The sequence below is a fragment of the Dromiciops gliroides genome, chromosome 4, assembly GCF_019393635.1.
Source record: "Dromiciops gliroides isolate mDroGli1 chromosome 4, mDroGli1.pri, whole genome shotgun sequence".
Taxonomy (NCBI): Eukaryota; Metazoa; Chordata; class Mammalia; order Microbiotheria; family Microbiotheriidae; genus Dromiciops; species Dromiciops gliroides.
The window spans coordinates 191,397,632-191,411,098 of record NC_057864.1 but is presented as its reverse complement, the minus strand read 5'-3'; the positions used below and the strand labels follow the sequence as shown (position 1 = coordinate 191,411,098).

General features: G+C 45.0%; 1 protein-coding gene across 2 annotated transcripts in view; it reads left to right on the top strand.

Annotated features, from left to right (window-relative positions):
- ARHGAP27 (Rho GTPase activating protein 27) overlaps window positions 1–13,467 on the top strand; it is a 67,560-nt gene that overhangs the window by 1,665 nt on the left and 52,428 nt on the right. The window contains exons 2-3 of one of the 2 annotated variants that reach the window (XM_043963862.1): window positions 217–360; window positions 1,678–2,444. In XM_043963862.1, the coding sequence (XP_043819797.1) occupies window positions 1,725–2,444 (720 nt within the window). In that variant the 5' untranslated portion in view covers window positions 217–360; window positions 1,678–1,724. Of the gene's footprint in view, window positions 1–216; window positions 361–1,677; window positions 2,445–13,467 lie in introns of those variants that run through there. The other variant, XM_043963864.1, reaches the window with a different exon arrangement.

Below are 13,467 nucleotides of genomic sequence, written 5' to 3'. Positions count from 1 at the left end.
GAGGGGGGGGCCTTTGTCATCACCCTAAGCTCAAGGCCTGTCCTGGGGATGAGGAGGGAGAGAGACAGTCACAGGAAGAGGAGGGATGCACTGTGGGGTTTTTCTTCCTTTTCCCCTGGGTATAACTTAGGGGGAAGGGGTTCCTCATTACCCTGTGGTTTTTGCTTGGGATAAGGGGCTCCCCTTTCTCTTTCTTACCTTTCCTCTCCCTTCTAGGCCCCACCCTCAGCATTCAGAGATTCCCTCAACTTCAGATTGATCTGCTCAAAAGCTGGAAACCTGACTTGCTTTGGAGCCTGTAAGCTCTGAAACTCCTCTCAGCCCACCTCATGGGTCCCCAAAGTGTCCAGGCCTTTTCAAGTAAGTTTCTGGTGGATACAGAGGGAGATGGGGTGGGGGAGGGAGAAGGGGAAAGGACCAGGGACTCATAGAAGCAGGACTTGTTTGGTCCCCCTGCTGACTAAGTCTGGCTATGTTCCCCTTCTTCTTGGTGCCTCAGTTTACCCTATTATCCTCCCCAAAGGTTGGGGAGGAAAGGGGGGGGCGTTCAGATATTCCCTCATTCAAGTTCCCGGGTCCCTGCCGTCCTCTGCCTGCCCAGCCCGCCAGTACGGAGCCACCTTTGTTGGGCCGGAAAAGGTGTGGTCAGTGCACAGCCCAGAGGGGCTGAGGCTTTTTCAGTCTCTGACATTGACTCATGGCCTACATAGGAAAGGGTCACAGCAGCCCCAGGATGTCAGGATCCGCCTCTCTCTCCCCCTCCCATATTTTCCTTCCCTTCCCCCACATCAAGACTCTGTGCTCTGTGGCATGGGACTGCCCAGCTTGGGGGGAGGGGGATTTAGATGGTCACTTCTATGGTGGACAGTATGAAAAGGAGGCAGCAGTTACCATGACTTACTTATGTTCACTCCCGAAAGCAGCCTGACCACCTTTATTCTTCTGAGAAAGATTGTGCCTGCATCCAGGTGCCAGGGAGGGGTTGGGGGTGGAACTCCCTCCTTTTGGTAAAGTATCCCCTCCATACCCATTCCCCACCTATCTTAGTGGCTGGAACCCCTAACTAAGGCCACGGGGCAATTTAGAACTTAACTGTTCTCTATTCCCCAGCTAGGAAGATCCCAAGGGGCAACATCTTGGGGTCCTGCTAATAAAAGAGTAGGATGACAGGTCACACTCGGGGCAGAAGCTGTCCAGTGACATGACATAGGCCTTCTCAGGGCGGGCCTTGGCTCTGGGTTCATGTTTATGGTGATGCTGTCGAGCCACCGCCCCGGGATGAGAAACCGAGAGAACCGGTTTCCCCTGAGTCAGCGCTCAAGGCCAGTAGAGCCAGGCAGAATTGGGCATCCCCTCCCCTCCGTTCCTGCCACTGCTCCTCCTTCCCACGTGCTTACAGGTGCCTAGGTCACCGACGACGATGGGTGGAGCTGGGGGGGGGGCTTCCCTTCTCTTCGGGTGGGGCTGCTACAGTCAAAATCTCTGACCCTGATGCCCGCTACTACCTCTTCCCCAAATGGGGGAACCCCAAAGGATTATCGTGCTTCTCATTTGATATTCAAGGAAACTGAGGCTCCCTTGACGTTGCTCCCTGTATTTCCTCCCCCTTTCACATCTGTCCTACTGTCCCCAACTTCTCTGTTCTCCCCCTTTGTGTCCCCCCCCACTCCCCCGTAGGGTAGCGAAGCTGTTGGAGAGGCCCAAGAGCCCAGGCTGGGGTCAGGATGGAGACTGCGGATGGCACGGGGGACGAATACGTGTTGGTGGAGCATGCCTTCGAGTACACCGGGAAGGATGGACGCCGCATCTGCATTCAGCCCAATGAGCGCTACCAGTTGCTGCGACGGAGCACGGAGCATTGGTGGCATGTGAGGCGGGAGCCTGGCAGCCGTCCCTTCTACTTGCCCGCGCAGTACGTGAGGGAGCTGCCGCGGCTCAGCTCCCCCAACGACCTGGCCTCCCCGCAAATGCCCTTGCCGGCCGCCGCCCCGGCCACCTGCGCCCCGGAGCCTCTCACTTACGATTACAAATTCGTGAGCATCCCCGCAGAGACCGCGTCCGCCCCATCGGGTGGCGACGCCGGGAGCCCCTCGGAGCACACGGCTGGCGCCCTGGGCCGCTTCAGCTCCTTCCACAGCCCCGGACGGCGCCGCGATGCCGGCAAGCGGAGCAGTCTGGCCCCCGGCCTCCCCACCACCCTCTACCTCCGACCCGCAGCCCCAATCAGGTCGGCACAGTCCTTAGACGACCTGGCTCGGACCGCAGTCGTGCCCCTCTCTGGACTCCTGGGGAGCTCGGGGTCCTACAAGGCTTGCAGCGTGGCGGGCTCCTGGGTCTGCCCCCGGCCCCTGGCCCAGAGCCGGCCTCTTCCCCAGAGCCAGAGCGACTCGGAGAATATCTATGAGTCCATCCAAGACGTGCGAGGCGAGCTTCCCAAAGAGAAGGTACCCAGGGAGTGGGAGCTGTGGGAGCCTGATGGGGAGGAGCTGGGGCAGTGAGCGACGACTCCCCCAAATCCTCCTGTGCGAGCCTCAGGGAGCGGGGCTGCCCCCTGGCCTTGGTCTTCCCACTCCCTCACTTACTGGCTTCCAGTCTCTGCCCCTCCCTTCAATCTCCACCCCCCCCCCCCCCGCCCCGGTCCCTTCTTAGCTCCATCTTTCCCCTCTCTCCCTGCCCTTTCTGTACTTCTCCCATCTTTCCCCCTCCCTACCCCCCTCTTTCCTATCTCTCCTTGCTCCTCCTTGCCCTCTCTTGTCCCTCATCCTGAAGTCTATTCAATGTTTTCCCTCCAGCCCCACACGCTTCTCTTCCTTTTGCAATGCAGTAGCTGTCAAGGAAAGCCTGCCCCCCTGTGGTCAGTGTAGAGAAACGCTCCGGGTTTTTTGATTCGATGCTACCCCGGGAAGACTCCAAAGACTTAGATGTGGGGATTTGAAGGTTCTGTGATTGACGTTTCCATGAAGGGGGAAAATAAAGGGAAGCAGCGGGTCCCCATGCCTGGCTTCCCTTCCGGCCAATTACCCCGAGCCCAATACATCTGGATAGCCCAGAGTCTTCACATTTGTATGGTTTACCACATCTGTAGTGGTCTCCCCTGCCCTTGCAGAGAGACTGGGGAAAAGAATGAAGGGAGGGGAACAGGGTTAGACATTCTGTGGAAGCAGAAGTCTGATAAATTCTTTCTCACGCCTCTCCCGCACCCCACCCCCACCTTGGGCCATACTCACCCCAGTCCCTCCAAGAGTGGCAGTGGCTGCCCCAGGCTCTCCCCATTCTGACCACAGTGCCTCTCATAATGAGAAATAACCGCAGGTAATAAGGGTATTTGTCAAGGCGGGTCTTTGCCCAGCTATGCCAGCTATGCAACAGGGGAGGAGTGCTTCTACCCCTGCCCTACCCGACCTTCAGGCAACTGGCTGCTTCCCTCCTGGGGGAGGAGGGGCCCCCTTCAGAGGGGTGGTGGACCCGGAGACGGAGAGGACTATTGACAAAGGGTCAGAGGAGGTGCTAATAAAAGAGAGCTCTAGTCCTCGAGGTAAAAACAAACCGGGTTCTTGTTCTATCTTTGCTGGAAGACTACCTGAGTGAGCCATTTAACCTCCATGAATCTTATTGGCTCAGAAAACAGTAACTACAGTAGTAATAGCATTTAGGTAGAGCTTTCAGATGTACATAGAAGTTTGAATATGTTATATCATTTGATCCTCACAACCCTGAAAACCTTTTTTTTTTTTTTTTGCGGGGCAATGAGGGTTAAGTGACTTGCTCAAGGTCACACAGCTAATGTGTCAAGTGTCTGAGGCCGAATTTGAATTCAGGTTCTCCTGAAAACAGGGCCGGGGCTTTATCCAGGGTGCCACCTAGCTGCTCCTGAAAGCCTTTTTTTATATAAATGAAAGGTGGAAGACTCTGAGTCATTCACATCCCACATCCTGAGTAGCAGGTCGCTGCTGTGGATGCCCTGCTAAGAAAGATGTCTTCTTCATACTTCAGGAAGTGGGAAGATTAGATCTCTCCTCTTTAAAGAAGACTGCATCCCCTCTTTGATCATTCACTATAGCACGAAGGGATAGCCTGACTGGGAGTTTTATAAATCTAACCTCAAACCTCGAAGTTGCAGATGAAAATCAATTTCCTTTTTTCTTTTTTAATTTTACTTATACTTTTTATTTAGACAATATATTCCTTCCAGTATACAGCAATTTTTCCTCCTCACAAAGATTTTTTTAAAGAAAAGGAAAAAAAGGGGCAGCTAGGTGGTGCAGTGGATAAAGCACCTGGATTCAGGAGGACCTGACTTCAAATCTGTCCTCAGACACTTGACACTTATTAGCTGTGTGACCTTGGGCAAGTTACTTAACCCTCATTGTCCTGCAAAAAAAGAAAAAAAGTTCAGTAAGTCAAAACCAATTTGAAGGGCAGCTAGGTGGCACAGTGGATAAAGCACTGGTCCTGGATTCAGGAGTACCTGAGTTCAAATCTGGCCTCAGACCCTTGACACTTACTAGCTGTGTGACCCTGGGCAAGTCACTTAACCCCCATTGCCCTACAAAAAAAAAAAACCAAAAAACCCCCAATTTGATAGCTCATGCAACATTCTACACCCAAATTCCCCTGTCCCCCACTTCCTCAGTGACAGGAGGAACATGTATGAAAGAAGGAAAGTGAAACTTATTTTAGTTCGGCCCCTAATAGATGTAAATAAAAGATGGTCTCCCCCCTTCTCTTTTTTCTGCTTCATCCCAAAGGTCCACATCCCTAAGTTTGAAAGTATCCTCCCTACCATCCCAGAGAGGTATGAGGAAGTATGGAGAACAGAGATAAGAGGAATGTCTGGGCTCTTTCTCTTTTCTAGAGAAGGAATCCTATTTGAGGCTGCAGGTTGTAAGCTTGTTGGGGCAACCTTCATCCCAGCACCTACTAAGGTGCCTAGACCACAGCAGGCATTTAACAAATATTGGTTGATTGACTGGTCAGCCTGTCCCCATTCACAGTCTGCAGTCAAACCTTGCCAAGGCAAATTCAAAGGTATTCCAGGTGGGTAGTTCTTTAATGAGTGTCTCCTAGGTGCCCAGCACTGTGCTAAACAATGAGGGGGATACACAAAGAGGAGGCAGCATTTGACTGAAACTGTTCTCTCCAAGATTACCAATGATGATCCTCTTCTTTCAATCTTACCCTTCTTCACTTTCCTGACACCACTGATCACTCATCGCTTCTGGATACTCTGTCCTCCCTGAGTATTTATGACACTGCTCTGTGGCAGGCCTCTGTGGACCACCCCTTCTCAGTCTCCTTTGTAAGACTTTTGTCCATATCCCACCCCCTTGTTTGAGTGTGTCCCAGGGTTCCTTTCGCTCAGTGATCTCGCCGGCTGTCACGGTTTCAGCCATCATCTCTGTGCAGATATCTAGCCCTCATCTCTCTCCTGAGCTCCAATCTCTCATTGCCAACTGCCAGTTTAACATCTCCATCTGAATGTTTCATAATCATCTCAAACCTAACAAGTCCATGACAAAACTCAGTGGCTTTTCCCCTAATCCACCACTCCTAGCTTCCCTGTTCCTGGTGAGGGCATCATCATTCTTCCAGTCTCCCCAGTTCTTAACCTGTTATTGTTGCTCAGTCATGTATGGTTCTTCATGACCCCATTTGTTTTTTTTTTCTTTTGTGGCAAAGATACTGTGGGTGGTTTGTCATTTCCTCATCCAGCTCATTTTACAGATGAGGAAACTAAGGTAAAGAGAATTAAGTGACTTGCCCAAGGTCACACAGTTAGCAAGTATCTGAGACCAGATTTGAACTCCCTGACTCCTGGCCTGGCTCTCTATCCACTGCTCCACCTAGGAGTGAGTCATTCTCTGCTCTTCATATTACCTGATCAGTTGGCAGGTGTTGTCAATTCTACCTCTTCCCCATCTCTTGTATCTGTCTCTAGTCTCAACTCAGACTACAACCACCCTTATCACCTCTCACCTGGACAAGTGCAATAGCCTTTTTTTTTTTTTTTTTTGGCAGGGCAATGAGGGTTAAGTGACTTGCCCAGGTTCACATAGCTAGTAAGTGTCTGAGGTCCGATTTGAACTCAAGTCCTCCTGAATCCAGGGCAGGTGCTTTATCCACTACACCACCTATCTGCCCCCAACCATAGCCTTTTAATTGGTCTTTCAGCATCCAGTCTCTCACCATTCTAATCTCCAAACAGCTGCCAAAGTGATATTTCCATGTCACTAGCCTTCTCAAGAAGCTTCAGTGGCTCCCTGTTTTCAAAACAATACAAGCTGGGTAGCTAGATGGCACAGTGGATAGAGCACTGGCCCTGGAGTCAAGAGGACCTGAATTCAAATCTCACCTCAGACACTTATTAGTTGTGTGACCCTGAGCAACTCACTTAACCCCAATCTGGGGCCATCTCCAGTCTTCCTGATAGCATATCTTGTCACTGGACCCAGATGGCTCCAGAGGACAGAGTGTGACCTTGCACAGCCCTCCTTCACTTAAATCCAATTCAGTGCAAGTCATGACATCACCCCGATGTCATGGTTACAGCAATAAAAACCTCTTTGAGGTCTTTCCCAATCTGGCTCTGGCTTATCTTTCCAGGCTGGCTGTGCATATTACTCCTTCTCACAAACTCTAAGCTCCAGCCAAAATGAGCCACTTATTCCCAGTGCACAATATTGTATCTTCAGTATCTGTTCTTTTGGCTAGCCCCCATTCCTGAGATGATCATCCCCTCTCACCTCCACCAATTGGATTTCTTTCCTCCTTTCAAGGTTCAGGCTAAATAAGCCTTTTTAAAACAAATTTTCTTTATTATGAACTTAATTATCAACTACCATGAATATTACTATATATAAAGGGCAGAAAAAAGATTACTTGTATAACACACTTTTTGTGTGTGTGTGTGTGAGGCAATTGGGGTTAAGTGACTTGCCCAGGGTCACACAACTAGTAAGTGTCAAGGGTCTGAGGCTGGATTTGAACTCAGGTCCTCCTGAATCCAGGGCCAGTGCTCTATCCACTGCACCACCTAGCTGCCCCAAAAAAGATTACTTGTGAAACCAGAATCTATCATGTATTTTAAAAAAATTTAATATGGTAATGCCAACACAATTCTTATTGTCTTTGTCTGCTTCTAAACTTGCTTCTGCTTTCTGCTCTGTATTTTTACAATTTGTTGGCATTCTTTTCTTTCTTTTCTTTTTGTTTGTACTATCATCTCATCCCATCCCCTGAACACTCCCCCCACACACACATTAAAATTCTCCCTTATAAATAAGTATGTATAGTTAAGCAGAACAAATGTATTCTTTTAGGTGTGTCTGAAAATGTATTCATCATTCTTCCACCAATAGTGAATGACATAAGATGAGGGGAGAAGAGGTAGCTCTAATTAATTCTAGGCTAATGTCCTCAATTTTTTCAAGGAAATATAAAACAAGATCCTCAGATGAAAGGGTGAGGGGGGTAAGAAGAGAGGGAACCAAGGGAGAATTGAGGAGGTATGAAAAGGCTCGGAAAAGGTGAGTGGGAAAGGGAGTCAATTAGGGATGTATAGAAGGATTGCCTTGCAGCAGAGAGGGCCCAGTTGAGATCTTGGAACATAAGTTTGTAGTGAATTCAGTCAGCATGGTTTTGTGATTTTCTTCTTCTTTGTTCATCAGCGTGTGAGTAGGATGAAGGAGATGGTGGAAGTAATCCAAGACTAAGGCTTGGCAGAGTATCAGTGATGGTCTGGAAAAAAACTAAATAGCTATTTAATAAATGTTTATTGACTGAATCAGAGGTCACTGCCCCCAGAAAACTTTAACCTGGATGTGAAGACAGAGAACAACCACATTTTGAATTGTGTGGTATTGATAGTAAGCACAGTAGGAGTGCAGAAAAAGAGTGAGCTGAAATAAATCATTGGGAGAGGTGGCCCTTAAGTTGGGACTTCAAAGATAGAGAGAATTTAGATAGAAGAGAAGGTAAAGGATCATAGGATTGTAGATGGCCTAGAGCTGGAAGGAACCTCAGAGGTTATCTTGTCCAAGCCCCCTCCCCCCATTTTATAGATAAGGAAATTGAGGCCCAAGGAGGTTAGGTGACTTGCCCAAAGTCATATAGGTAGTAAATGTCAGTGGTGGGATTTGAACCCAGGTCTTCTGACTCCAGAGATAGTGTGTTTGTTTTCTTTGTGGTCAGGAGGAGAGTGGGGTGCAGGGAAAATACCATCAGCACAAACCCAGAGGCTGGAAGAAGATTGTCAAAGACTTCCTTTAATGCCTATTTTTCCATGGCTTGGTGGCAACTAAGTAGAGCAATGGATAGAGAATTGGGCTTAGAACCAGGAAGACCTGAGTTCAAATCCAGTCTCAGACACTTACTAGCTATGTGACCCTGGGCAAGTCACTTCCCCCTGTTTGCCTCAGTTTCCCCATCTGTAAAATGAGCTGGAGAAGGAAATGGCAAACCTCTTCAGTATCTTTGTAAGAAAACCCCAAATGGGGTCACAGAGAGTTGGACATGACTGAAACGATTAAATAAAAACAAATCCTTCAATATGAAGCAATACAGAGAGAATTATACAGGCCTAGTTTGTTGCTTTTAGATAGCTTGTCATCTAAAGCCATACAGATAGGTGTAGGGAAAAGACAGAAGACGAAGTGAAATCACAAAGACTGCAAACATTTATAAGGAGCCTCTTTTGGGCAGACTCCTCCTCTTTCCTCCCCCTTTCCATCTCTTGAAAAGATGAACAAAGATGGACATGGTCCCTGTGTAGGAGGAGTTTCTTGTCTAGTAGGGGAATAATGACAATACTAATTTAGTACATCTTTATATAGGACTTTCAGTTCAATGCTTATTAAGCTTCTAATATGTATCAGGCTCTGAACCAAGGGCCAATAATACAAAGACAAAAAAAACCTCCAAACCCCAAAACAAACCAATACCAGTCCTTGTTCTTGCTCAGAGAGCTAACGTTCTACTGGGGGAAACAACAGGAACCCAAGTACGTAAATCAAAATTAATTTGACAAGTAAGAGAATGCTCAGAACTGAAGGGCTCAGGAAAGGTCTTATGAAGGAGGTGACTCCCAGCTTTGAAGGAATCTAGGAAGTCTGTAAGGGACAGGGGATGAAGGGGTGCATTCAAGACATGGGAAGACCACTTGTGCCAAAGCATGGAAGTGGCAGATAGATGACTATTGTGGAGAGCAGCTAGCTTTGCATTTTATTCTAGAGGTAATAGTGAGCCATGGAAGTTTTTTGTGTATGGGGGCGAGAGGGAGGGGAATGTGGTCAGGTCTCTGTTTTTAAGAATATCAATTTGGTACATATGTGGAAGTGGAACTAGAAAGGAAAGAGTGTGGATGCAAGAAGACCAATTAGAAAGCTCTTTCAGTAGTGGAGGAGAGAGGTGTATGAGGGCCTAAACTAGCATGGTTGGTGGCTCTTTGAATAGAAATAAAGGGACAGAGGTGATATGTTGTAGAGGTAAAATCGGACATGTCCAGTGACTAGATACAGGAGTTTGAGGGACAAGGAAGAATCCAAGGTTGTTAAACTGGGTGATTAAAATGATGCTGTTGGCTGAAATGGAGATGTTTGGAGAAGAGATGAATTTTTGGGAAAATGAGTTCCATTCTGGATATGTTGAATTTGAGATTCTCATCTACATTGAAGTAGAGATGTCTAGGATAACATCTTTCCCCACAACCATGTGATAGTAATATTATTACAGTCGCTTCCTTCCACATTGAGGGGTTAGGGGCACGCCTTTGATCTGGAAAATTTGTGTAAAACTTTTTCGCCCTGCCTCGGTTCCAGAGAAGAAGTCTGAGTTTTTTTTCTTTTTCTTTTATGGGGTGTTTACAATACTTGATTGTAAAATTTGGGTTAAGTATTTGGTCATAGGCTCAGTGTAGCCTGCTGCTTCTGCAAAATTTCCCCAAAATTTCCATTTAATTTCTGATGCTGACCCTTGATATATCAAAACCACAATTGGGAAAGTCATGATATATAAAGGATAACTGTATTACCATTTTATAAGTGAGAAAATAGAAGCTAATAATAGCATTTCGTAGCACCTACTATGTGTCTAAAGCACCTACTAAGTGCTTACAAATATTCTCTCATTTGATCCTCAGAACAATCCTGGGAGGTAGGTGCTATTATTATTCCCATTTTACAGATAAGGAAACTGAAGCAAACAGAAGATGAAGTGACTTGCCCAGAGTCACACATCTACTAAGCATTTGAGGCTTGATTTGAACTCAAGTCTTCCTGACACCAAGCCCAGCAGTGTGCCACTCAGAGGTTGCAAAAGTAGACAAATGATGTAGAAGTAGATAGTAAAGTTCATATATCAAATATAGCATCGTGGGTACTGTAGGTGTCAGTATAAAGTCATCATTAAAATGGAGAAAATTATACCTGGAAGGTAACTTACACTTAGCACAGTCTGTTCATTTTACTGATGAGTAATTGAGACTTAGAGAAGAGAGACTTGTCTAAGGTCACACAGGTAAGGAGTGGCAGAGCCAAGATTCCAACACTGATCCCAAGTCCAAATCCAGTGTTCTTTCCATCCCATTAGGATGCCTTTCATCAAATCAATATGGTAAAATGTCCTGGGGGAGAAGAGCCAAAAGCTAGAGCAATTTTCATGATGGGAGGCAGCTTGGTTTGAATATTTGGTAGGGTCTTTCCATCCTTCTAAGGACTCCAATGTGGCAATTTGCTTCCCTCAATAAATCAACTCAACATAAAAAAGGAGCAAATATTCTCCCACCCCCCTTCCCCCCCAAAAAAAGGAGAGATGGGGAGAGAATGGACTGAAAGCTAGAAGCCAACGAATCTGATTCGTATCACTATCAAAATTCTAGGATATATTATTAAAGGGATAGCTACTGGATGTCTAGAAAAGGAAACGGTAATCAAAGAACCAGTACATTATTGTTGTTTTTGGATGGGTGGTGCCAGACTAACATCATTTTCCTTTGATAGAGATTGTCTGTATTTTAGCAAAGCATCTGATGAAGTCTCTCATGCTATTCCTGGGGAAAAGACAGAGAGATGTGGGCTAGACTGCAATACAGTTAGATAGATAGTTAAATGGTCAGAGTTTAAGACTATTTATTAATGTCTAGTTTGGAAGGCCATCTCTAGTGGAAGGGGGCACTAGGTGGCGCACTAGATGTAGTCCTTGGACTGAAGTCAGGAAGACTCATTTTCCTGAATTCAAATATGGCCTCAGATATCTACTAGCTGTGTGACCCTGAGCAAGTCACTTCATCCTGTTTGTCTCATTTTAGTCAAATAAGCTGGAGAAGGAAATGGCAAACCCCTCCAGTATCTTTGCCAAGAAAACCCCAGAAAGGATCACTATTTGACATTTTTGTCCAAATTTGCATAGAGGACAAAGCCTGAAGGGGAACTATAACATACTTGCTGGTAGGATCCAAAAAGAAGTTGAATGGAATGTATTTTATTTTATTCTTTACAATTTTTAATGTAATTTACTTTAAAAATAAGTATCTTTGGGGCAGCTAGGTGGAGCAGTGGATAAAGCACCGGCCTTGGATTCAGGAGTACCTGAGTTCAAATCCGGCCTCAGACACTTAACACTTACTAGCTGTGTGACCCTGGGCAAGTCGCTTAACCCCAATTGCCTCACTAAAAAAAAAAAAAAAAAAGTATCTTCAAAGCACAATGTTTAAAAAAATATTTATTTATTTCATTAAATATTTCTCAATTACATGTAAAAAAATTTAACAATTAAAAAAAATTGTTTGAGTTCCAAATTTTCTCTCTCCCTTCTACCCCTCATCCTCCTTTAGAAGACATGCAATTTGATTTCAATTATGCCTATGAGGTCATGCAAAACATATTTCTATTTTAGTCATGTTTCAAAAGAAAAAAAGCAAAATAGAACAATAAAAATAAAGAAAATTTAATAAAAGTGTGCTTCAATCTGCTTTCAGAGTTCCTCAGTTCTCTCTCTGGAGATGAACATCATTTTTTTTAATCACAGGTTCTTCAGAATTGTCTTAGTTCATTATCTTGATCAAAGTAGCTAAGTGTTTCACAGTTAATCATCCTGAACAATATTGCTATTGCTTTGTAGAATGTTCTCCTGGTTCTCTTCACTTCACTTTGCATGAATTTATATAAATCTTCCTAGGTTTTTCTTTAACTATCCTGTTCGTCATTTCTTATAGCACAATAGTATTCCACCACAATCATATAGCCTAACTTGTTCAGCCCTTCCCCAATTAATGGGTATCCTCTTGATTTCTAATCTTTGCTACCACAAAAAGAGCTGCTATAAATATTTTTATATAGATAGATCCTTTTTTCTTGGATCTCTTTGGGATACAGAGTTAGTTGTGGTTTTTCTGGGTCAAAGGGTATGCACAACTTTATAGCACTTTGGGCATAGTTCCAAATTGTTCTCTAGAATTGTGGGACTTATTCACAACTCTGCCAACAGCACTTTAGTATCCCAATTTTTCTACATCCCTTCCAGCATGTCATTTTCCTTTTCTGTCATGTTAGCCAATCTGATAGGTGTGAGATGGTATCTCAGTGGTTTTAACTTGCATTTCTCTAATCAGTAGTGATTTAGAGCATTTTTTCATGTCACCATTGATAGCTTTGATTTCTTCCTCTGAAAAGTGCAGGTTCATATCCTTTCTTTTTCTTTTTTCTTTTCTTTTGGCCGGGGGGTTCATAGCTTTTGACCAGTTATCACCTGGGGAATGATTCTTATTTTGACAAATTTGGCCCATTTCCCTATATGTTTGAGAAACAAGGCCTTTATCAGAGAAACTTGCTGCAAAAATTTTCCCCCCAGTTTACTGTTTTCTTTCCAATTCTGGCTGCATTCATTTCATTTGTGCAAAAGCTTTTTAATTTTATGTAATCAAAATTATCTATTTTATTTCCTGAAATCACCTCTATCTCTTGTTTAATCATAAATTCTTCCCTTATCCATAGATCTGACATACATTTTCCCATGCTTCCCTAATTTACTTATGATAGCACCTTTTATGTCTAGATAATTTATTTATCCATTTTGACTTTATCTTGATATATGGTGTGGAATGTTGATCTATACCTAGTCTCTGCCAAACTGCTTTCCAGTTTTCCCACAAACTTTGGTCAGATATTGAGTTATTACCCCAAAAGCTTGGATCTTTGGTCTTTTACTACTATGTATTGATTGTGTACCTAATCTGTTCCACTGATCTACCACTCTATTTCTTAGCCAGTACCAGATTATTTTCATGATCACTACTTTGTAATTTATTTATTTATCTATCTATCTATCTATCTATCTATCTATCTATCTATCCATTCATTCATCTATCATCCATCTATCTATCTATCTATCTTATTTTTTGCCCAGTGACTTGCCCAGGGTCACACAGCTAGTAAGTGTCAAGTGTCTGAGGCCAGGTTTGAACTCAGATCCTCC